Source organism: Gadus macrocephalus, chromosome 7 (assembly GCF_031168955.1).
Source record: "Gadus macrocephalus chromosome 7, ASM3116895v1".
Lineage (NCBI taxonomy): Eukaryota > Metazoa > Chordata > Actinopteri > Gadiformes > Gadidae > Gadus > Gadus macrocephalus.
Genome location: NC_082388.1, coordinates 22,559,089 through 22,582,428, shown reverse-complemented (window position 1 = coordinate 22,582,428; position 23,340 = coordinate 22,559,089). Strand labels below are relative to the sequence as shown.

The 23,340-nt window shown below is 47.6% G+C and overlaps 1 protein-coding gene across 2 annotated transcripts; it reads right to left on the bottom strand.

Annotated features, from left to right (window-relative positions):
* Nucleotides 1-4,330: 4,330 nt before the first annotated feature.
* plekhm2 (pleckstrin homology domain containing, family M (with RUN domain) member 2) lies at nt 4,331-23,327 on the bottom strand. Of its 2 annotated transcripts, XM_060055924.1 has the most exons (20): nt 22,745-23,327; nt 21,558-21,664; nt 21,123-21,232; nt 20,588-20,687; nt 20,402-20,489; nt 20,061-20,235; nt 18,643-18,702; nt 17,397-17,700; nt 14,729-15,565; nt 14,266-14,335; nt 13,659-13,749; nt 13,410-13,474; nt 13,039-13,127; nt 12,317-12,449; nt 11,281-11,468; nt 10,386-10,451; nt 9,742-9,901; nt 8,233-8,412; nt 7,415-7,531; nt 4,331-7,017 (listed from the first exon to the last, which is right to left on the bottom strand). In XM_060055924.1, exons 1-20 carry the CDS (start codon nt 22,802-22,804, stop codon nt 6,880-6,882), a joined length of 3,138 nt encoding a protein of 1,045 aa, XP_059911907.1. In that variant the 5' UTR covers nt 22,805-23,327; the 3' UTR covers nt 4,331-6,879. The 2 variants fall into 2 exon arrangements, with proteins under 2 accessions (XP_059911907.1, XP_059911908.1); XM_060055925.1 differs by lacking the exon at nt 18,643-18,702 and having other exon boundaries at nt 22,745-23,313.
* Nucleotides 23,328-23,340: the final 13 nt, after the last annotated feature.

Here is a 23,340-nt window from a genome sequence, read left to right as displayed (position 1 = left end):
ATAGATAGATAGATATAGAGAGAGGAGAGAGAGAGATAGAGAGAGAGAGAGAGAGAGAGAGAGAGAGAGAGAGAGAGAGAGAGAGAGAGAGAGAGAGAGAGAGAGAGAGAGAGAGAGAGAGAGACAAAGAGGGAGAGAGAGGGAGAAGAAGAAAGAGAGCGAGAGACAGACAAGAGACAGAGAAAGAGAGACAGAGAAAGAGAGAGATCCTACCCAGCCAAGCAAAGTAGATGGCGATCTTCTCTCCAAAGTACTCCCGGATGTGGTCCAGAGGCTGATACTTGTACCATTTGGACCATCGAGCCCAGTACTGGAACAGAACCTGCCTTTTGTTCAGCTCATCGGGACAAACCTCCGATGTAGGGAGCTGGTATTTGCCCTAAATCAAACATAGAACAGATTGATTTGTCTTGCTATGTACTGTAGCCTGCATGAAATAATGTACATAGTTTGAAGTTAAGTAAACATGTTGGTTTTTGTTTCCCCACGTCATTCCCTGAAGGTGAAAGCATCAACTATTGAAACTATTCTCTGGAGTATTCCGATTATAACAGTCAAAGGTTCTCTCCTCAAGATAGAAAAGCATTAACCCAAATAGAGCATAGAAGAAGTAAGAAATACAAGCGCAAAAATAAAGCAGGGCAATACTGTAACATTTTGAAACATAGATTAAACATATGCAAAAACGATGTAACTATAAAATTGGCTCAGATGCCTGGACATGGTGCAATAAATTGAAATATGAAACATTGCGGCATGAAAATTGTACATAGAGAATGGCAAGAAGTGGAGGAGAGCAGAACATGTCTTCAGCCGGACTCTTCCATCATCTCACCTCATGCAGGGGGAAGGCAGCAGAGTACGCCCCCTCGGTCAGTAGCCTGGCCACGCCCACCTCCGCCCTCCTCCTCTTGCCATAGGCTGTCTTTGCCAGGATCTCATACACCTGGAACGGTAAAAGAGAAACCGTCCCGCTCAGGTATTTTCTGATACCAGAGAGTGCAGCTTAATACAGTATTATACATCAACTCGGTTTTCACATAACAAAAAAGATTTAGTTCTGTGAGTCACCGAACGATATGACCATTTCCATCACTGGTCTGAGATTTGCTTTTACCATTGATCGGATTTGGACTAATGACGTTGATGTTCCTAATTATTATTTTTAACACCCATGTGAAGCATAAAAGCCGAGGATGAATGTTCCCCTTTAAGACCATTATGAAGAAGATGGATGAATATTGAATATTTTTAGGATGAGGTCAAGGGCTCTCCACTCACAATGCGGTGCCTCTGTGTGCTTGAGAAATATGTTTCATGGTTGCTACAGCCGAGGAATCTGAGAGAAAGTTAAGCAAAAAAAAAAGGAAAAAAGCAAGATCAGTAATATGCTTGCAGTTTCAAGGTAAATCAGCAAATCAGATATTGTATCCTACTCAGAAAGCCCCACACCTGTCCATTTTCGACTTGCGGAAGTTACACGTGTAGTAGTCTAGCGGGCGTCTTGGCACGTACTCTGCAAACACATTAGGTATGCACAGCCTCTTCATTATCCGAGCGGACGTGTTAAAGTCCGGGCTCGGTTGCACCTGTTTGCCAAACACAAGAAAACAAGTGAAGCTAATTTTAATGAACACTCTGACCGGCCAACGCTGAGATTTTAATTTCTGGGATTTTTCCCGTATCTCTTCCCAAAGCGGACCTGCAGTGGCGCTCTGATGCACATCTCCTCCGCGTGGTAGACCAGCACCTCCCAGGGCGCGCTCAGCTTCAGGAAATTAATTGTTTTCTTCTCGTTGGCCGTTTCCTCCTGGTGGTGTGAATTACAGTAAGGAACACCGCTGGAAAGTGTTAATATATAGCCCAGCCTCCAACAGGAGGGTGATACGTCGAAAATGCATTCAATGGCTGCTCGAGAATACTTTCTCGTAGGTGACACTTTATGATGACAAAGCCATCGCTGAACCAGAATTTGGTGTACGGTCATTTGTTGTAAGAATCTTCATGACGCCAAAACCACGAAGTGTCACTACAATAAATGACGTTTCCACCAAATATTGGTTGAATGGAGCAGGATCATGGTGCGTGTCTTATAGGAATCGTCAGAGGAACAATGGGTGATCATTTTCCGGTAAACCTTCACATTTGGGCCCTTTACCTTCTCCAGGAGCAAGCCTGCAGTCTGCAGGTTCTGGACAAATCTCTCCCTCCACTGGGCCAACAGTTCCTTGCGCTGCTGCGAGCTGGTGGTCTTCTGACTGGGCGCCGGCTCCTCGCCGTCGGCCTTGCGCTTGGAACGCCGCTTCTTGCGATGACGGACCTCCCACACTAGCACAAAGTCTGTGGCAGGAAGGGAGCAGAGAGAGTTGGGAGACGGGGTGGTCAGAGATAACGGCTGACCTAGGGGCTCCGGTCAGTTCTCATCCAGATACGATGGGTTGCTTCGAGGCACTGTATGCTTGTGGACGAATGGACGGTGGTGATCCAAACAGCCCACACGTCTTAAGTACCTATTTTGGTGCGTCCATCCTTGAAGTAATTTCCCGGGCTTAGTGGTGGCTGCTGGGGAATCTTTCTATCGCTAGGAACACGGATGGGTTCTTCCTCCTCCTCCTCCTCCTCATCAGCATCGTCCTCTGAGACCTCATTATTGGCTGAGGCTGAAAACTAGGGATGCGGATACACTTCAGTCGTATCATTAGCTCGTTATAACCAGGGACAGATCCGTTCAGAACACAGCAGTGAGGGAATATTGTTTTGTCGCACTTGTCGGTTTGACATGTTTATTGCAAACAAACAGGAATCAGACATCAGAATATATAGATCTGTCTCGCAGCTGTAATGAAACACTGTTGAGGAGGGACCAGATCGGTGAGAACCAGATCACCTCAGGCTGAGTGTCTTGCGAGCACTTATCTGCAGTTTCTTCCACACCATTACACAAACACACACGCACAAGCGTTCAGGGTTACAAACGAGCGCATTTCACGTTGTTTTTTTTTGCAAGAGTGTGCGTGGGAGCGCTTACGTATCGACGGGGGATATAGGCTGCGTTCTGTAGGCTGCCGTAGCTGCCGTCTGCCGCCTGTTCCCCATCCACGCAGCGCACATCCAGGAGACACTCTCCGTCATCAAGCCGCAGCCCAGAGCTCTTCTTCAGCATCACTCAGGGAGGAGAGTCTACCGCGCAAATGGTTTGGTTACAAGTTACCATCGGCACTGCAGGGACAAAATGATGCACTGTGGCCAGCCCACATTGTGTGTATCTGGTTAAATATTTAAAAGATGAAAGCAAATGCATTTTGAAGATGAAAGGCAGAACATGGGTGGTGGATGCCTGTTCAGTACTGTACCGTTTCTGATGCTGGAATGGAGCTGGGAGGGGAAAAAGGCAGTCAGTCAGTCAGTCAGTGTGGGTATGTTATGTTACAATCTGCGCTCCTCTTTTGTCTCTCTCGCTCTACATCTCCCCCTCTCTCCTCTCCCCCACAGGGCACTGGCAGAGACAGAATACCGTAATCCACATAAAACAGGGACAGGAGGTTTCAGCAGAGGAGGGAATTAAGTGCCTACTAGATATCCACCCAGAACATAAATAATGCATGAGTCACTCAGGAGGATACGATAGGGTTTGACAGCAGAGCATGAGCTCATCCATCAAACCAGACTACAGGGAAACCCCATTTTATTCAAAGGATTCCAACATCCGGATCCTCAATATAGGCCTCTACACCCATATAGTTAACCCCCTGCAGGAGACTCTGTTAATGAGGGCAATAACTTCTATTGATTAAAGACAGCAGAAACCTACCTCCATTCTTTATGGTCTGTAGACCAAACCCAACGTACCATTACAGCTTGTATAAAGATGTAGGAAGGGAATAAACCAATAAGCTCATGATGCAAGATGTATAGATTGAAAATAAAGGATATTTTCAATGAACCATTGATGTGTTCTGATGCTAAATGCCTTGGTAGTTTAAGCATGTAAAAGTATTGATGCATCCGTGATAATACAGATGGCTTCTCAAGGTAATATGATTTGACACTGAAGTGTCGAAGCAAACGGTAAACTACATCGGTAACACACTCGCATTAGTATCGATTCCATTCCTGTCTTCTGGTCCTGAGAGTTGCTCCGTTGAATCTGATTGTGGCAGTCGCTCAGAGCGGCTTTCACTGCTGCTGCTTTGAACCCCTGTGCATACTAGCTAAAGTGTTGAGCTTTCCCTGAGCAAGACACCCAACCCTAACTGTTCCTTGTTACCTTGCATGACATCACCATTGGTGCATGAATGTCTGTACAAAATAAATCACATTTCACTCCACAAAGTGTTTAAATTTTGATTTATTTCTCGTCGTATTCATAAATTGACTTTGTACATTCATTATCATTCGGTACCATAGCAAATGTCCATGACATAAGACATGCTTGTCTTTGTAAGCAAATTGTCTTGATTAGGTTTTTTTCACAAATAAAAATAGATAAAATAAACATATTTACGTACAATATTTACACAAAGAAAACATGTAACAATTAATGCATAATTGTACACAATGAACTGGTCTAAACTTCAATGGCCCGCCATGTCCAAACGTTTGTTTTTCTAAAAGAACAATTATATTGGACATTAATTATACACCTTTATTTCAACTACAGATCCAAGTGGTATACCTCTTAATTACTCTTGTAATGTCATTAAGAATAATACCCCAAATTACATTAAAAGTAGTAAACCATTCAAGTTATCCTTCTTCAATAAGCTTCCAGTGCTAGAGTGGATCCATATAACTGGATTCTGTCTGCCTTCATCGTCAATATACTGACTTACTATTATATTCAACACCATTACTTTCTCTCCATTACAGTGGTGACTTTCAACATATCTTTACACTGAATCAAAACAGGACTTTTTAAAACAGGGTTAAAACATATTAGCACAAAAAAAAAAAAAAAAGGTTGACTTGGGAAAAAACTCCTGTAAACCTGAGATCGAGAGGCTGTTGCGAAGAAACAGAAACAAGGTAGACCTAGTGGCACCTGGAAGACTTCAATTGACGAGTAGATAAGAAGAGTCTGCACACATCCAACTCCAAAATGCACAACTGAAGTCAGAATCATTCATTGATACTAGTTCATTGTGTTGAAATTGCAAATGTTTAAACAATTACCCCCACATGATATATAAAGTGTGTATCGTTTTTAGTTCAAGCTACTGGTTAATAACTAGTAAATAATTCCAGTTTAATTAAGTCACATTGCAGTTAGGCGCTAGAGCAAAATCTTTCTGATGACCAACAAGAGAACATGCAGGTTTTAACTGTTATCATGATTCTACAAAATTGAATTGTGACTTTTAAACAATGCCAGATTTATAATAAAGAACGCGTTATTACAAGCATTCATGATCAAATAAATCTTGGCAAGAACTGTGAAAAAGATGCAATTCTCCAATAGAGTTGATTTTCTCTCTGCTGCTGCAGTGGTTTTCAGTGATGACGTCGCTCACCAAGAAAAGGCTATTCCAAAATCAGGGCTGAGTGTTCCATCTCTAATGGAGTGATGAAGGCTAACGACATGGCTGCCTAAAATGTTCCACATAAATACATAACCATTATTAAGAAAGCACACATTTATGCTGTTCCCATTTCACCTATGTCATCTGAAAAAAGAAAAAAAAACACCTTTGACCATAGATTTCTACCAATAACAAACAGGTTGGAAAACAAATGTGCAAAAAAAGGAATTCTGAATGAATCTCCTGAATGAGGAAACTTCAAAACAAAGAGGCAAGTGTTTAGCATATGAAGTAGCAGATCAGCTCTTTTATGCCTTGGCCTTGCTGGAAATCTTCTCAACCAAGCTTTTTTTATTAGGAAAGGACTTGCCATGTACAGTATTTTCCCTCAACCAACAATGCTATTTACTATGTCTACATTGGACAAGGGTAGTAATAGTGGAAAGCGCATGGTATGTATTTGCACTGTACACGTATCAGAGTAGAGGTTCAGACGTGTTGAAACTGAGTACACAACTTCCTTTGAGCAACGAGTGTGTTATCCACCATCTAGGATGGAGTGTGTCAACTCTTAAACCTCCTGGCTTCATATGGCTTTCTCACACACGCACACAATAATGAACCCATTTTTCATCATACATGCATAAATTGAAAAGCGTGACATACTGAGTGGAGTTATGTGTAGACATTAATCTGTCTGTCTAGCGTACACGAGCAACCACCAAACAGGCCCGATGATCGGTCTTGTTTCGTTTAAGGGCACTTCAAATGAACACATCTAGAACCTTTTGATTGCTTCTTTAAGCTGTATATTACTGTAATGTGTAGTATCTGCTTTATGCTATGAATGTAGATGTACTGTGCCAGCAGGTACCTTCTATTCTAAACCATAAGAGAGACGGGAAATGATGCTGGGAACATGATTCTGCCGACAGTCCAGCACAACCTCCAGTTTAGTCAAACTCTCCTCCGACGCCAGTGTCGTAAATGCTAATGCTGGTTGCCCCCGGCTACAGCATCATTCCTATCCAAGAGGTCGTCGCTAGTGGCTGAATGAAAACTCTACTTTTATTAACATCCTATGTGCACTAAACGGAGGCACAGTTGGTACTTAATTTAAAACGACGATTCTTTTTTTAACGAGCAAGCAGAACCGGCCGCGGCCTGTAAATCCGTCTCACAAACGAGTGGGAGAAACACGACCTCCACAACGTCTGGGTATATCCTTTAAAGCACCGCCGACGGCGTTCTAACGACGTGCGTCCGTTCGGAGGCGCGCAGCCCCTGGGACTCGCCTGTCGATCGAGCCCCCGCGAGATGCCTCAGTAGTTAACGGCCGTCTCCGTGGCGACGGCCCTCCTCAGCACCAGGGCTCCCTCTGGGCGCGGCCACGGGCCAGGCTGTCGGCCCTCTGCCAGGCGCTGCTCATCAGGGCCAGGGCCTCTCTGCAGCGCTTCCTCACCGCCGGGTCCTCCACCCCACCGCGGGGCAGCACCACCTGGGAGCCCGCAGCACACAACACGGGTTAGGAGGCCCGGAACAGACTCCAGCAACACACAGGAACAGACCTTAGGCACCGCCTAAGCAACACACGCCTGCCGCCTTCTCTATGACGTCAAAAAGATATATAATCCCAAAAATATGATAATAAAAAAATATATATATATTTTTTCAATATTATGCAAATGTATAAAATAGTCTAAACTTCATGTGGGATCTCTAAACTCCATCAATGTTTGAGATAGTCCCCGCCCACCATCATATGATGCGTTCTTGCAGACTTCTGCTGGACGCTCTTTGTAACCTAAAATGGCAGCTATACGTTTTTTACTCATTGTCCAGTCTGCAGTGAATCACTCGTAGGGGATGGTGAATATTTGTTTGTTTCTCCCTACCTGAAAAATCTCTCTCCAGGCGGCATCCAGCGCCTCTAAAAGACGGTCTCTCTCCCCACAGCCGCTGAAATACAAAACCCAGGGAGGCAGGAACTTGGCCCGATCCCCAGCGAACTCCTTCACGCGTTCAGTGGCAGCGGGGCAGAAATGGGAAGGAACGAGCAAACGATTGCATTAAAGATCAGCCTTCCAATCAATCATTGACCCCAAATTGGGCTTGGATGATTTAACAACATACATGATAATGAATCAATGCTAACTGATCAATGGAAGGCATGCACGTGTACAGCGCATAGACCGCCTATAGCAGGTGGACAACGATGGCCTCAAATCCCTGCTCTGTCCGCACAGGTCTGCTGGTTCAACAGTATTTGGATGAAAGTATAATACTGTGTATGTGTTGACCATGGCAGATGGACAAGCTAATTGCATTTTTGGCTTCAATATAACCCTACCGACCTTGCACTGTGCAAGATGAATATTTAAGGAACTAATACAAGCGATGTAGGTTGGATGAATCGAGTCAGTAGAGGCGCCCATTCTTGCATAGTCACTTTTAAAACCGCCAACACAATATCATAACATACGAAATCCAAAATCAGATCTCAACAGATGGGTATTGTATAAACATATGCAACAGTTTATATCTACACAACATCGATATTGTGAAAACATATCCAACAGTGCATATCTACACAATATCGATAATGTGTCAATATATACAACCGTGTAGCTCGACACAATACCGGTAATAAGCCAAAGCTTAGCCAAAATTGGGGAAGAAGAGGTGAGGGGGGGGGGGGGGGGGGTGCACTCACCACGACGCAGTACTGCTGATCGGCCTCCAGGCGGACGCCGGTGACGTCGGAGAGATCGGCCATCCCCAGGGAGCGGAAGAAGCTGGTCTGGCAGTCCTGGTGGCAGGTGAGCAGCTGGCCCTCCGTCACCACGAGGCAGCAGGGGATGCAGGGGGTGGGGGAGGAACCCTGTGGGATCACCTGGAGGGGAGGCAGGGACACACCGTTGGCCACGGGGAGCACCGTAGTGCGTTTTTCCCAAAGTGGGAGGTGCGCCCCCCCCTTTGGAGGGGCAGGGGTACTGCGGCGAGATGGGATGGAAGAGGGAGTTTGTATGTATGTTTACTGAGGGAGTGGAGTTTATAGCTCTGCCGTATGGCGGGTGTGAGCGCCCTCAGTGGAAACACGACCCACTTGAGTTTATTTTAGGAAATGTGGCTCTGAACATACAGGGGGACTTCAAATGATCCTAATACTGAAAAGGTGGTTTGTACATTGAGTGAAAGTTCCCGAGAAATTGCACCCAGAGCTGCTGCTATTCAATAAGGGGGGGAACGGGGAGGGGATAACTGCCTTAATGGATGGAGATTCAATCGTTTTCACGGCCTTCACGACATTTCTGAAAATTGCTCACACACATTTACATAACAGCAGTGCTTAGGAAATTATTTAATATGAATACTTACCCTGTCAGCATTAACCATTTCAGTAGAACGATGTTAAAAGGACGGCATATAGTTTCCTCTACTACTAGAACGTTACCTGACTGGAGAGTGCTACGACTGCATCACTCACGTTTAAACACACATGCTCTGGAAATGTTCACGAGATATTTCTTTCTTTTATGTTCGGGTTTTCGTTGCTCTCTTTTGTACCGTTATGAGCCAGTCAACTCGGGGGACGAGTATGACATTCAGGAGATATAGCAGGGAAAATGCCTGGGTGAATGTAATAGCTGTAGCACAATTAAAGATGCAAGACAAACTGGCTGAGAGGGGTAGTAAAACTTTGCATCATTACAATTACAATTAGGGCATTTGGCAGACGCTTTAATCCAAAGCGACTTACATCGGTTAATACACACATTGACACACCGACGGCAGAGTCAACCATGCGAGGCGACAGCCAGCTCGCCAGGAGCAGTTAGGGTTAAGTGTCTTGCTCAGGGACACATCGACACTCATCTAGGAGGAGCTGACCCTCATAACCAAAGAACAATTATCCCTTCTCTTGCGTCTGTATTCGAGTTGCCATGCCTTAACATACTTAATATGGTAAGTGGACTGCATTTAAATAGCACTTCCATCAAAAGCGATTTACAACATTCCCTGACATTCACGCACACATTCACCCACTGACGGCGGTGTCGACCGTGCAAGGCGACAGCCGGCCCGTCGGGAGGAGTTAGGGTCAGGTGCCTCGCCCAGGGACCACCTCGACGCTCGCAATCGAGCTAGCGACCACGCGGCTACCAGCCAGCCCGCTCTACCTCCTGAGCGATAAAGCAGCGGTCCCGGCCGGCCTCCTCACCCCTTTGGACGCCGCCTGGCAGAGCAGCAGCATCCAGTCGCCCATGTCCTGCTCGTCGTTGGCGCTCAGCTCCAGCGGGGGGCGCTCTATGAGGACCACGTGGAAGGCGTGGGGCCGCTCCGTGCTGTTGGAGCGTCGGCAGCCCCCGCAGCGCTCGCCCCTGAGGGAACACACCGTCACGTGACATGCTGCTCGACCAATCAGGGAGGGGGGGGGGGGGGGGGAGGGGTTAAGGGAACGGGGGTAGATGAGGAACAGCAAACCGGTTGCCAGGTCGTTATTTCAATAGATACAGTATTTTACTTTCAGTGGCTAATTAACAGCAGCAAGAGGAAGCGGAGCAATGGCACGGCCAGCGCTAGAAGCTACTACTTAAACTTTAACATATTTATTAAGGTAGTAATCGCTGTGGAGCAATGGCTCGGAAACATACGCCGTGTGAAGTTTTAAAGTACACATTTGATATGATTAGTAGATGCTCGTTCTTGTATTGGTCATCGTGTACGAATTGAATTGATAAACAAGGCCAAGACTAGCATAATTGCCACAACACATTAAATGAACGGGGACGCGGTGTCCCATTTAACCTCACTGGTTTGTACACAGATCAATGGGCCAGTGCAGACAGCAGCAAGGCAACCTACCCCATGGTGATGGACAGCACAGGGGCTATGTCTGTCCTCTCTGCATACTGGTAGAGGATTCCATTGCTGCAAAGGTAGCATGGGACAGATTGGTTTATTTTTTTTACAGAAGAACACAGAAACAGGTTAGCAGAGGCACACACACACACACACACACACACACACACACACACACACACACACACACACACACACACACACACACACACACACACACACACACACACACACACACACACACACAGGTTAACAGAAGTGCACACACAGGCTAACAGAAGTACACACATACAGGAGAACAGAAGTACACACACACACACAGGCTAACACAAGTACACACACACAGGCTAACAGAAGTACACACACACACACACAGGCTAACAGAAGTACACACACACACACACAGGCTAACAGAAGTACACACACACACAGGCTAACAGAAGTACACACATGCAGGAGAACAGAAGTACACACATGCAGGCGAACAGAAGTACACACATGCAGGAGAACAGAAGTACACACATGCAGGAGAACAGAAGTACACACATGCAGGAGAACAGAAGTACACACATGCAGGAGAACAGAAGTACACACATGCAGGAGAACAGAAGTACACACATGCAGGAGAACAGAAGTACACACATGCAGGAGAACAGAAGTACACGCATGCAGGAGAACAGAAGTACACGCATGCAGGAGAACAGAAGTACACGCATGCAGGAGAACAGAAGTACGACACACACACACACACACACACACACACACACACACACACACACACACACACACACACACACACACACACACACACACACACACACACACACACACACACACACACACACACACACACACACACACACACACACACACACACACACACACACACACACAGTACCTGAGGACCAGGTAGCAGCTCTTCCACAGCTCCTTGCCCAGGAGGTTGGTCCCGGCGCGGTAGAGCAGGCAGCCCTCCTTGGTGCTGGAGGAGCCCGAGCCTGGCGGCCCTCCATGGGGGGACAGGGCCGCGTCCATGGGGTCCTCCCAGTGTACCAGGGAGTACAGCTGGATGGAGACCTCAGACACCTGGGGGGGGGGGGGGGACACACAGAGCTGTTCAGGGTCATGGGATCGGATCGGGAGCGGATTGTGTCTACACGCCGCTGGGATCCGGTCACAACGCGGGCCGGACCTCCTCCGGGGTCTGGCTGTGAGGTCTCGTCTAGGAGCATCTCAACGTGGCAGTGAGTGTGTCCTGGCAAGATCCCATCACCAAAGTGTCCCCACACCAGTGATGTCAAAGAGCGTTCTCTTGTGGATAAAGCTAATTTAATTTATTTTCTAATAATTCTTAATTTATGGACTGCTATCAAGACGTTTAATTCTTCTTATTATTATTCTTCTTTCCTTGGGCAATAAGGACACTTAACACGCATAAAACATAAAACATTAAACAGACACACATATACCTAACCTTCTATAAAGTGCAATATGCTGACAGCCTTTTATATTTTATATTTATTATTCACCTCGCCTGTCCTTGTTCCAAACGTTTTTCACTTATTTCTGTCTTGTTTTTTACATTCTTAACTTAAATTGCTTGTTGTTGCTTTTTTGTATGTGTAATGCACCTTCAGTTGGCACTACCAATTTCGTTGTATAGGCGACTGTACAATGACAATAAAGGCTTATCTTATCTTATCTTAATGTACCGTGAACGTTATGTTTTGCATTGTCAGTGCGTGGCAGTATGTTCGCATCATGTTTGTCACCTGGGCCCTTCGTGGAGTGTGTCACCTTCTCATGTTTACCGACAGTCAACATCCTAGTGGTTTACGACTGACACGTTTGTCCCCCGGAACAGTCACCATCTTAACGACGACTCAACCACAGGCTTCCCTCTCGGGGTAGGGTCCGCCCGGTGTGGGGCCTACCTCGCAGTGAGCCTCCTGGGAGACGAACTTGGTGAGGGCCAGCTTCTCCATGGTGGCGTCCGTCAGCACCGAGGGGTAGGGGGGCTCCCGGCAGCCCTTCACCATGGCCGAGCGCAGCGCCTCCAGCAGCCATCTGGGGGGGGGGGGCACGTCGGGTCGGCACGGTTACCACAGCAGCTCAGACCACGCCCCGGAGGGGAGCCAGCCCGAGATGACGGGATCAGTGTGGGACAGGAGGGGGGTTTCAGGGTCCCCTTGAGCCCTTTCTATCAGTTTATCGTCACCTCCATCGTTGATCCATGACTTAAAGTTTAGTTATGGTTCCACGTTGAGGCAACGCATGGGGGTTTACGGACCCATTACGTCCTTGCGGACCCTCCTTGCGTCCACCGCAAGGGTCGGCCGTGCGCCTCCCAAAAATGGTAACCTTGCGTCGAGGCGACACAGCAGCGAGGGCTGTGATTGGTCCGCTAGCGTGAACCCGACGCAGAACCAAAACCGGTTCACGACTGCGTCGAAGCGACTGCGTGGTCATTGCCTGGCGTCATCGTGGAACCATAACGAGGCCTTTACGCATCAAGGATCGGCACGAGACACAATCAATGTTGGCTTGGTGTTTCCATAAATGATTATAGGGGAGGGAGGGGCAAAGTTATGAAATGGACTGATTTTGGATCAGTATTCCCGTGTGGGATACGAGTAGGAAAGAACCGCACACTCACATGGTCAGGGAGAAGTCGGCCGCGTCCAATAGGAACTGCCGCCGCCGGTTGGTGCACACCAGCATCACCGTCTGCTGGTCCAGCCCTACCTACAGGACCAGGAACACGGAGATCAGCTGTGCCACGCCGCGATGGCACCCGCGTACATGCTAGGGTGTCCCCACCGCTGACTCAAATAGACTGTGCCACCTTTGCTGGTTTTATCTACCGACCGGGCCACAGGTGCGAAGCTAAAAGGTACTGCAGACTATTGATTGGTTAGTCGCAAGCGTTGGAATTTGATGGGTATCAGACATTTTGCAGTGGGACAACAACATAAGGGGTTGGGAATGGGTCTGGCCGAGTTTGTCCATTTTATGTGCACCACGTACGGAGATGTAGTCCAGCTCGTTGTAGGAGACCGCCTCCTCCACCGTGTAGGGCTTCTCTGCAGCCCCTGGGGATAACCGCAAGGAAAAACCATCCTTTAGCTTTTGAACTTTCCAGTGTCTTCTGGTGCTCACGTAACATCAACGCACAGTTTGATCCAAAGGAGGCTGCCTATCAACATACTGACACAAAAAATAAATGAAATAAAAAAATACCCAAAACCAGTGCGTTTCCAACATCTGCCCACTAACCTTTTCTGAGCAGATAGATGTAACAGTCTGTAAGAAGCAGGTATAGGGGCTGTAGGTCTCCCTCCATATGTCCCGTGCTCATCTTCATCATCTGGCAGAGAGAGATCAAACAGCAGAAGATGATACGCAAGTGTTCATGATTGTGTAATGTCATATTGTTAATAAACAAAGGATGTTCGGCTCCCACTTTTTGGTCTGAAGTTATTATTTAACCTAGGGTAGGCAGTTTATAGATTTCTCTTGTATTTAGCAATCAATTAATGAAATCCTCGGAACAAAAAATTCATCTCGTATCTGTGGCTGTCGCAACCCTTTACTAAGGCCGTCCAATAATTTCATCCGGCCTGATTTAAATTATTGGACGGTCTACCTGTCAGTTTACTTTCGTGCACTCATTGCACAATACTGGAGTGTTCCACAACGCTAGGCAGACCTTTTACTAAAGGTAGCGAGCCAGTCGTGTGTTATGGGGGAGTTGCTTTGGAAGGACGCCTGAAGGCAGGGCGGGGATTTTTTGGGTTGTGTACTTCAAAATCTAGTGTTGTGTAGTGCTTAAACTCACAATGCAATAAAATGTGCATTCATTGTAAGCAGTGTTCTCCTTTACCTTGTAAAGCTGCTCTTCATTCTCTCTGAACACGTGAATCATAAGCAGCAGCAAATGGTTGTTGTCCACCCTGAAATACAAAAGAAGTAGACAATGTTATGCTTGACAAGCTGCCATCTCACTCGTAATGCGCTTAACAGCGTGAGCTACAGGGTGCTAATCTGTTAAGCAGCCTTCAGGGTTTTCCACTCTTTGTGAATTCTTTGTGAATGCTTTGTTGTGCTTTTGCGAACATCTGGGTTTAATACGTGAGAAGGATAGCAAAGACATGTAGCAGTGAATCTGTTCAGCAAACTGTTACCTAACTGAAGATTAATTCAGTTAGGTAGAAGATAGATAATTACAATAATTATCTACACAGCTACGCCATCACGTTAACAATTATAGCTGCCATGAACCTGAATTTCCACCCGAAAACCAAAGCAAACCAGTCCCGCAAATATAACGTCTCTGGAGCTCCTACTTGAATTCTGCCGGGTGACAGTCCTCTGCGGGACCGAGCATCTCCTCTCGCAGCTGCTCCTCCGCCCCTCCGCCCGCGTCGTCCGCTCCCACGGGCCGGAGGTCGGCTCCGCCCTCCCCCTGGTCGGCCCTCAGGGCGGGCTCCGGTCCCTCCTCTGCCGCTGCCGCTCCTGCATCTTCAGCAGCACCTTCAACAGCTTCTGACTCACCAGACCCTGCAGGGTCATGGCCGCCACCACCCGGGGCAGCAGGCTCTGTACCGCGGGGGCCAGAGGCGTAGGGCCCGGCGGGGTCAGAGGCGTAGGGCCCGGCGGGGCCCCGGGCCAGAGCGGCACCAGGCGGCTCCCCGTCAGCGCGATCGGGCGGCTCCCGTCCCGCCTCCTCCCGAAAGGGCTGCCGCGTGGGAGGCTGGGGGTCGGGGTCCCGGGCCACACCGTTTGACGCGGCCGCTCCCGGCGCCTCCGCTGCCTCCTCCGATTCCCGGGCGCCGTTGAGACGGTCCATAACGTCTCGCAGCGGGCGGCCCACGCCGTCCATCGAGGTGTCCGTCATCTGCGGGAGCCGCAGGTAGGGCTCCGGCTCCTCTTCCTCCTCCTCCTCCTCCTCCTCGTCCGTGCTTCTCCTGCTCGTCCTCCTCGTGGCCGCCCCGCCGTGCGGGAGGCTGCTGCTGGAGGAGTCCGCCTCCTCCGCGGCTCCCCTGGCCCCCTCGGGTTCGGGGGTGGGCAGGCTTTCCTCCGGCTCCACCAGGTCTGAGGAGGAGTTGTTGTTGACGCTGCTGATGGAGCCGCTGGAACTCTTCACTCGTCGCTTCTTGGCGGGCTTCCTCCGTTTGGCCAGCCTGAAAGAGACCCCAGAGGAGAGCTATGAGTCACCCCGCCCATTTAGAGGACACAGGAAACTCCCGACCACTTCTATGGTTGACGGTCATGGGGCCATCGCAATGCATCCCTTAAAGGTCCCATGACATGAAAATCTCAATTTATGAGGTTTTCTAACATAAATATGAGTTCCCCTAGCCTGCCTATGGTCCCCCAGTGGCTAAAACTTGCGTTTGGTGTAAAACGAGCACTAGCTGTTCTGCTCGCCTTTGAAAAAACGGAGGCTCAAGCGCGCTGATTTGGAAATCTGTGCTCATGACGTCATGAGGAATCTCAGCTCCTCCCCTTACTCTGCCTGGCCCGCCCAGAGACGTTGGCCCGCCAATGAGACTTGACCGTGCGAGCGCCACATGTGTGTGTGTGAATACACACACTGTAACGCAAGTGTTTCTTGTCGGTTCTTTGACGTGTCTTGTATTTCCACAACGAGACTGTCGTGGGGGTTATCTAAGCCATGGTTGAGAAGGAATTGGGGGAAAGGAACTTTGGTTTGACTCGCTGAAGTACATGAACTGCGACATGCCGCCGGTTGCCGCGAGGCACCATCGCCCGGCAGCGGGCAGCCGGCAGCGGGCAGCCGGCCGCAGGCAGCGCGCGGTTCAGTCGACTTCAGGTTGATGTGAAAGTGGAAGAACCAGAGACGTCGCAGAACCCGACAAAGTCGTTTGTGATTCATAATATCGTCTGGAGGCGCACACAATATGTTATATGATATAGATATCTATGTATTATATGATATTATTTAGATATAGAGCTCCAGGACTGTAACGCAAGTGTTGTACACTTCCTTGTTATTTGGATAACCGTTCTGCTGTTGGTGTGATGGCGCATAACACGTCGGACTCTCGTATCTGGTATTTCTACAACGAGACTCGTATTGGGGGTTATCTCAGCCAAGGTTGAGAATGAATTGGGGGGAAGGAACTTTGGCTTTGACTCCCTCAAGAACATGAACCACGACAAGGAGGAGAAAGGGATTGTTGGCGGCGAATGTCTCCCGCTGTCGGGTTCTGCGACGTCTCTGGTTCTTCCACTTTCACATCAACCTGAAGTCGACTGAACCGCGCGCTGCCTGCTGCCGGCTGCCCGCTGCCGGGCGATGGTGCCTCGCGGCAACCGGCGGCATGTCGCAGTTCATGTACTTCAGCGAGTCAAATCAAAGTTCCTTTCCCCCAATTCCTTCTCAACCATGGCTCAGATAACCCCCACAACAGTCTCGTTGTGGAAATACAAGACACGTCAAAGAACCGACAAGAAACACTTGCGTTACAGTGTGTGTATTCACATTGATGTGGACGTTGAAGAACCAGGAACGTCAGAGAACCCAACGCGGTCGTTTCAGATTCATAATATCGGCTCACACAGCTTTTGGCCGTGATAATATATATTATATGATATAGATATCTGTGTAGGCTATATGATAATATTTAGATATAGAGCTCCAGGACTCCCGTGTGTTCTAGAATATTTACAGAACACGGCTAAAGGCTGTGTGCGGCTCGCCATTGCGATACATCCACTGTAAACAGAGCGCATGGTGGCTGCAAGCTGCTCAGGGCCACACCCCCACCCTCCTCCTTGACACGCCCACCGAAACAGCGCATTTGGGGGAAGCTCAATGTGCGACTGGCTCGGAGTGGCTGTAACTCTGCACCACGGCTGAATTTAGGGAACGTCTTTGAATACTGTGTTAGTTGCCCACTAATACCTATATTAAAGAATACATGAAATAGCATGTCATGGGACCTTTAAGGACCGGTTGCCGGCGAGTGGGTCGAGGCGAGCGTTCACCTGATGACCTCCAGCTGTGTGCTGCTGCCCTCGCCGTCCTCCCGTGGGGCGCAGGAGCCCTGGCGGCCGGCCACGTGGACGGGCGTGACGTCGGCCGACGTGTTGGTGTCCGAGTCGTGGTTGAACGGGTTATGCCGGAACACGGGGCTGTGGGGCGGCGACGGCGGCGGGGCTGCCTTCATGGGCGCCACGGAGACGGTCGCCACGGCCGCCGCGGAGCGGAGGATCACCGAGTCGCCGACGACCGTCTGGGGATCCGAGCCGCTGGAGCGCGGACAGCTGGCGGGGTCGGTGAGATCCCCCTCTGCAAGGCGGACGCAAGACACTGGAGGGTTATGTGTGGGGTACGTATGCACGGGCGGGGCATGTTGGGGGATGTAGTTTGTTGCAGGCTCAGGCTGCAACAAACGGATATCCCAGGGGGCGGAAGATAGAGAGAGGCTTTGTTTGCTGTGACACAGGCCGCTGTCGAAAGCTCTCATAGGGCTAGACTAATCGGGCTAGAATTATTTCAAACAATATGCTAACATCTGGTTTAATCACCAAAAAACCTTGTTGAAAATGTCTCAAATGTCTCTTATATTGGAGAATACCAGAGCGCACATCTTAATAAAATGTGGAGTAAAAAAAGTTTAATTGTATTTAAAGTTGCATTTCTATTAAAAAGGAACAAAATAGTCACAAATTCACACTATCATACTGAATCTATAATGTGTAGACTAAAGTACGAGCTCAGCTTAACATCGGTCGGTGCCACACAACGCAACATGAAGAAAGCATTCCAGAAAGACACACCAGACAGTCTGATGGAGAGTCAGAGCAGAGTGAGTATCAGCCGCACAAATCATCTGTTCTTTTACGCCACGGATTACAAAGCACACATTGAGAGCCTGAGAATCCTTTATCGAGTGAAGCACTCACATAGCATGACAGACGCCGCATATTAAAAGATGTTCAGCAAGTACGCCCCAAGTGCCTGCAGGCTTGCAAAACTTTACAGTCGAATGTTAGAGAACAAGAAAAGCACGTTCTGTCCAAGCGCCCTCGTGTTACACTGATCCACTGATACCCTTCTTTAACCAGGGAACCCCACTCCATGCACACAACACAAACAGTACGATAGGCACATGCGCAGTGCTATGGGGGGGTGGGGGTGGGGGTGGGGGTGGAGGGGTGTGTGGGTAGGGTGGGGACAGGGGGGCATGGGTCACGGGATGGAAAAGGGGAGGGGTCAACAATGTCCCACCTTCCCAGTCTGCACTGGGCAGTGACTGCAACACAGGGAAGATGTCCCCAAAATCATAATCTATAAAAGGAGGGAGAAGATGGACTGTTAGAGAAGGGAGTGTGGATAAAAGACACGTAGACAGAGGAGGACGTGAGGGAGACAACAGCAGAACATTGGGGGAAACAGACATCATGGAAGGGAAATTGGAACGGTACATTAACACAACAACAACAACAACAACAACAACAACAACAACAACAACAACAACAACAGACGTAATGAAAGGGAATTAGAGGAAATGGGAGATGGAATTTAATGAGGGAGGCCACTTAGAGGGCTGTTGGGCGTAGATGATTACAGCATTTACATTTAGCGCGCTGCCATCACTCCAAAGCATTTGCTTTAAACTGAAGCAAACACTTTTCTTTACGTCATCCACGTCCTTAAAAGGCACCCAGTGCAACTTTATGTAAACATTCAATGAAAAATAAACATTCAATTTCTAGTCTTTTTTACACGTAGTAAGTTTCAATAACTCCATACCATTACATATCGACATTCAAGGAGCAAAGATGAGACGTCGTTGTGTGGTGAGAACTGATCGAAAATCGTAAACAACAACAATCGCCGGTGGGGAGAAGCCATTTTTCCATTGACTGGAAGCCTGCTTTATTTATTGTAGGTTACAAAAAATAAAGAAAATGGCGGCATTGTTGTTGTTATCGATTTTGTATCAGTTCTCACCACACAACGACGTCTCATCTTTGCTGCTTGAATGTCGGTATGTAATGGTATGGAGTTATTGAAACTTACTACGTGTAAAAAAGACTAGAAATTGAATGTTTATTTTTAAGCCTCGAAAGTTGCACTGGGTGCCTTTAAGTCTGACATTTATTAACAGCTTTGAATCCCACTCTCGAGTTACCACAGTCATCCCAGTGCAGTAGTAGTTACAGCACAATCCCTACTACAGAGAATGCATGCACAGACACAAACTGCATCGAACTAGCCAGGGCATTTGTTTGGCTTTTGAATCCCATAATAATGAAGGCAAATAACAAGAGTGGAGTGTGGAGGTAATTGAGGCAATTTCAAAGTAAAAAAGCTACTGTAAAAAATGGTTAATTCACGGTGAAGAATGGAGCTAAAGTATAGGCTTATTTTAAAGCCCACCCAGACTAATGTATGTTTTTATCCAGGAAACTGCAGGTATATCTTTAGAGGATTCTTACGTGTATTTCAAACAATCAAAGCGAGATAGTTAGTCACACATAGTCTCTGTGTGTACAGAATAGAGACGTCATCCATATCTAAAAAAACATTACAACTTTATTCTGACCTACGGTGCAAATAAACGATCTAAACAACTCCAAACAACTCTGTTTGTTTCTCATGTGTGAGAAACAAACGGATAGTCTCCAGCTAGTGCTCCGTACCTTCACTGGATGGCGCTATGGCGCTATCGTCCCACTCCAGGTTGGTGGAGGTGAGGGAGGTGAAGGAGTGAAGGGACAAGCTGTCCGAGCTCGGCAGCCTCTCCTCAAAGTCCAGCAGGTTCTGGGGTTTGTAATACTCCGGCATGTAGGGCGCTACGTCCAAATATGGAACATCCTGTGACAGCATCCACAAGCGGGCGTTAGATGACTGTGAATGAATACCTATACAACAGGAGCTTAGCATGACACCAAAATATTATACTCCAAGGTGAATCCTGAACTTGAACGCGTGTATTTTTTCCATATAGATCTGTGGGGATGATCAGGGAGCAGGTACTGACCAGCTCGAGGTCGAAGCGAATGAACTCCAGGCCTGACACCAGCGTGAGGAACAGTGTCAGGTGGTCATGGCTGCAGACCAGTGCATTCCTGGGAGGGAAAGACGGCAAACGTTAGCGTCGGTCAAAGAGGGCGGGCCGTCCATGATCAGAGATGAGCGGAAATGGCAAGAGTTCTTGAGCATTCACTTGAAGTAGTATTTCTGGAGCAGGGCCTGGTTCTCCTGAAAAAGGCGCAGGTAGCTCTCCAGGGAGCTCTCGCTCAGTGCCAGGTACAACCACGCTCGGCCTGCAGACAACACATGAAGCAATTGGAAGCATGTTTAACTGCTGTGGCGCTTTGGTGAAGTTCGGAATGAGTGAATAGGTCAGAGCCTGTATCTTGAGAAGGGAGATTCACATTATCCGTTGAGGTGAACGGAAAGGTTCTCATCCAAGAACTTAAACATGTTAACATATGACCATCAATATGGTTGCTTTCACAATCCAGTCACTGTAGAAATATGTGTAGACGAAGATGACGTGTAGTGAAAATGTGGAAATGACACCAATTTGTGACTTTCCTTTCCAATTTGAGACTTTTTGAACTCGTTCTGCACTGAGAATATTTGTGTGGCGGTAAAGGTCACACACACTTGGCATTACATGCATGCGATTATGCATGGGACAGTATGTCATGTGTAGACATGTAGCCGTGTATATATTGCGTTGGCTGGTATCTCACTTCGACCAAGGTTGGTGGCTATGTGCTGCAGCTCGTCTATCTGCCGAACCGCCTCTTTCCTGGTGAAGTGAAGGACCAGCACCCAGTAGCCGGAGGAGATGTCCTGCAGCCTTAAAACGTTATGGACAACACTATTAGCCTTCACATTTATGAAAATTGGGAAAGGGAAAACAAGTGCAATCTGAAAAATATTTATTGAACATAATCTCCCTCTCAAGGCTTTTGTTACCAGCGTGCGTGAACTGCATAAATTCAAGTTAAAACGAAATCCCATCTACGATATCTATCCATCTAAGATAACAAAACATCTCATTACTCTACGGACACTTTCAATCCAATAATTCCGACTAGATATACTAAAATACCCATGCCCATCTCTACACAGAATATGTTCATTATAAATCCTTAGACTGAGACTCTTGGATCTGGTCTTACCCATATAACAGAGCATGGTCCAAATGCTCACAAAGCCGCTGTAGGACCCGGTCGTGGTTGCGAATGGCAGGCGTTTCATCTTCACACGCAGCAAAGTAACTCTGCAGCTGTCAGCAGAATGATACAAAATCAAGAATTTGCAAATGTCTAACAGATGTCCTCTAAAAAAACGTGACTGTCTGTCTATGTGTGTCATTCTTTGTGTGTGTCAGACTTCTCAGCTTTCCCATTTCACAGCCATTTTGAGGACATTTGTAGCAAGGCTCTGGATCGAAACTGCATTTTCAGCGCTGAAGCTTTTCAAATGGACACTGTCTGTGACGTTTAAAGCACTTTAAACACTGTGAAAAACAGATGGTGGAAACAACAAGAGAGGAAGGCTGAAAATAACTCGTAGGGTTGATTCGGAAGGCAGGAAGGTAGACATCAGTTTGCCACTAATTAAGATTCAGAACTAGGGATTGGGGTTTCCCTTTAAGAGGACAGCATGCACCTTGTTGGAGGTGGGAACCATAAATGTACCACAGTTGAACTGCCTTGTAAGGGTTACAGTCAACAAGTGGTAGTATCATCCGCTCAGATAAATTTCTGGGGGGGTCAACATTTAAATAAAGAATGCCATGAATTGAAAGAAAAGTCAGGAATTAGATTTCCCTTTCAATCACCTGATAACCATGTGACTTTAGATCAGGGAGGGAAAGTATTTCAAAGGCTGCTTGTCCAAAAAGGGTTTGCATTGGATATCCTGCAGCTGAACCTCCAAAGTTGTTGTCGGTCAGTTGAGTTAGTTTTACAGTAAAACAATCACATGGTAAAAGCCTTCAGCCTAAAGCCTGTGTGTACATGTGATGCCTATTTGCAAACTACACATTCGTGGTGTAACTACTGAACTGATCGTAAAATGCTGTATACAACAGCACTATGCCGCATTAAAACCACAGTGCTGAGTGGCATCAATGTGACCGTATGCATAGAATATTTCAATTACACTGACTGACAAGGGTAAACAATAAGAATGTTAGAAGAACCAACAATGAGCTGTTACTGGGGCGAGGCCCTGCATGTGATGTCCCATCCGTTCGACTTGGAAGTAACTCTTTTAAAAGCAAACCTAATTGACAGCGAGTACAACCATTGACTTTCAAATGGCACGTTGGCCCAACGAGAGACAAGAGATCACAGCTCACCTTCTTCACAGACAAAGAAATGTTCTCCAGTATTCGGTCCTTGACTTTGAGTGGATCCATCACTTGTTTCCTCGGCGGTAGTGCAGCAGCGGGCGGTCAGCTGATTCCCGCACACACGTCGTGCTAGCGTTCACGCTTGCACTGACTAGCTTGGAGCTCCGACGTTGTATTTCCTCCACCAAAAAACACGAGTTGACGGGGTTTAACCGAATTGCCCCATCAATGTTGCGGATGATCAATTTGGCAATCCGTTGTGAAAACAACGAGCTTCGCCGAGAGACACACCAGTGGGCATATGTTAATGTTGTTGTCCCTCCTGAGGACTACGCTTTCACTTGCCCGCTAATAGCCAGGGGAAGTAGCTAGCAAGTTTGGTGTCAGATGTTTACTTTAGCTTCAATGGAATTTATTTTGCTATATCGAGCTGGTTGACGGCATTTATTTTTACCAGATCTGCGCATTTATCGTCTTTGATAGCATTATGTCGAAGTGCATTCCGTGGGTATTTTCAGTTTCATTAGCTAGCATGCGAAAAGCTCACCGCGGTACGTCACCGTTGACAGACCGGCTGCCCCACTGACCGCACTCACAAGTCA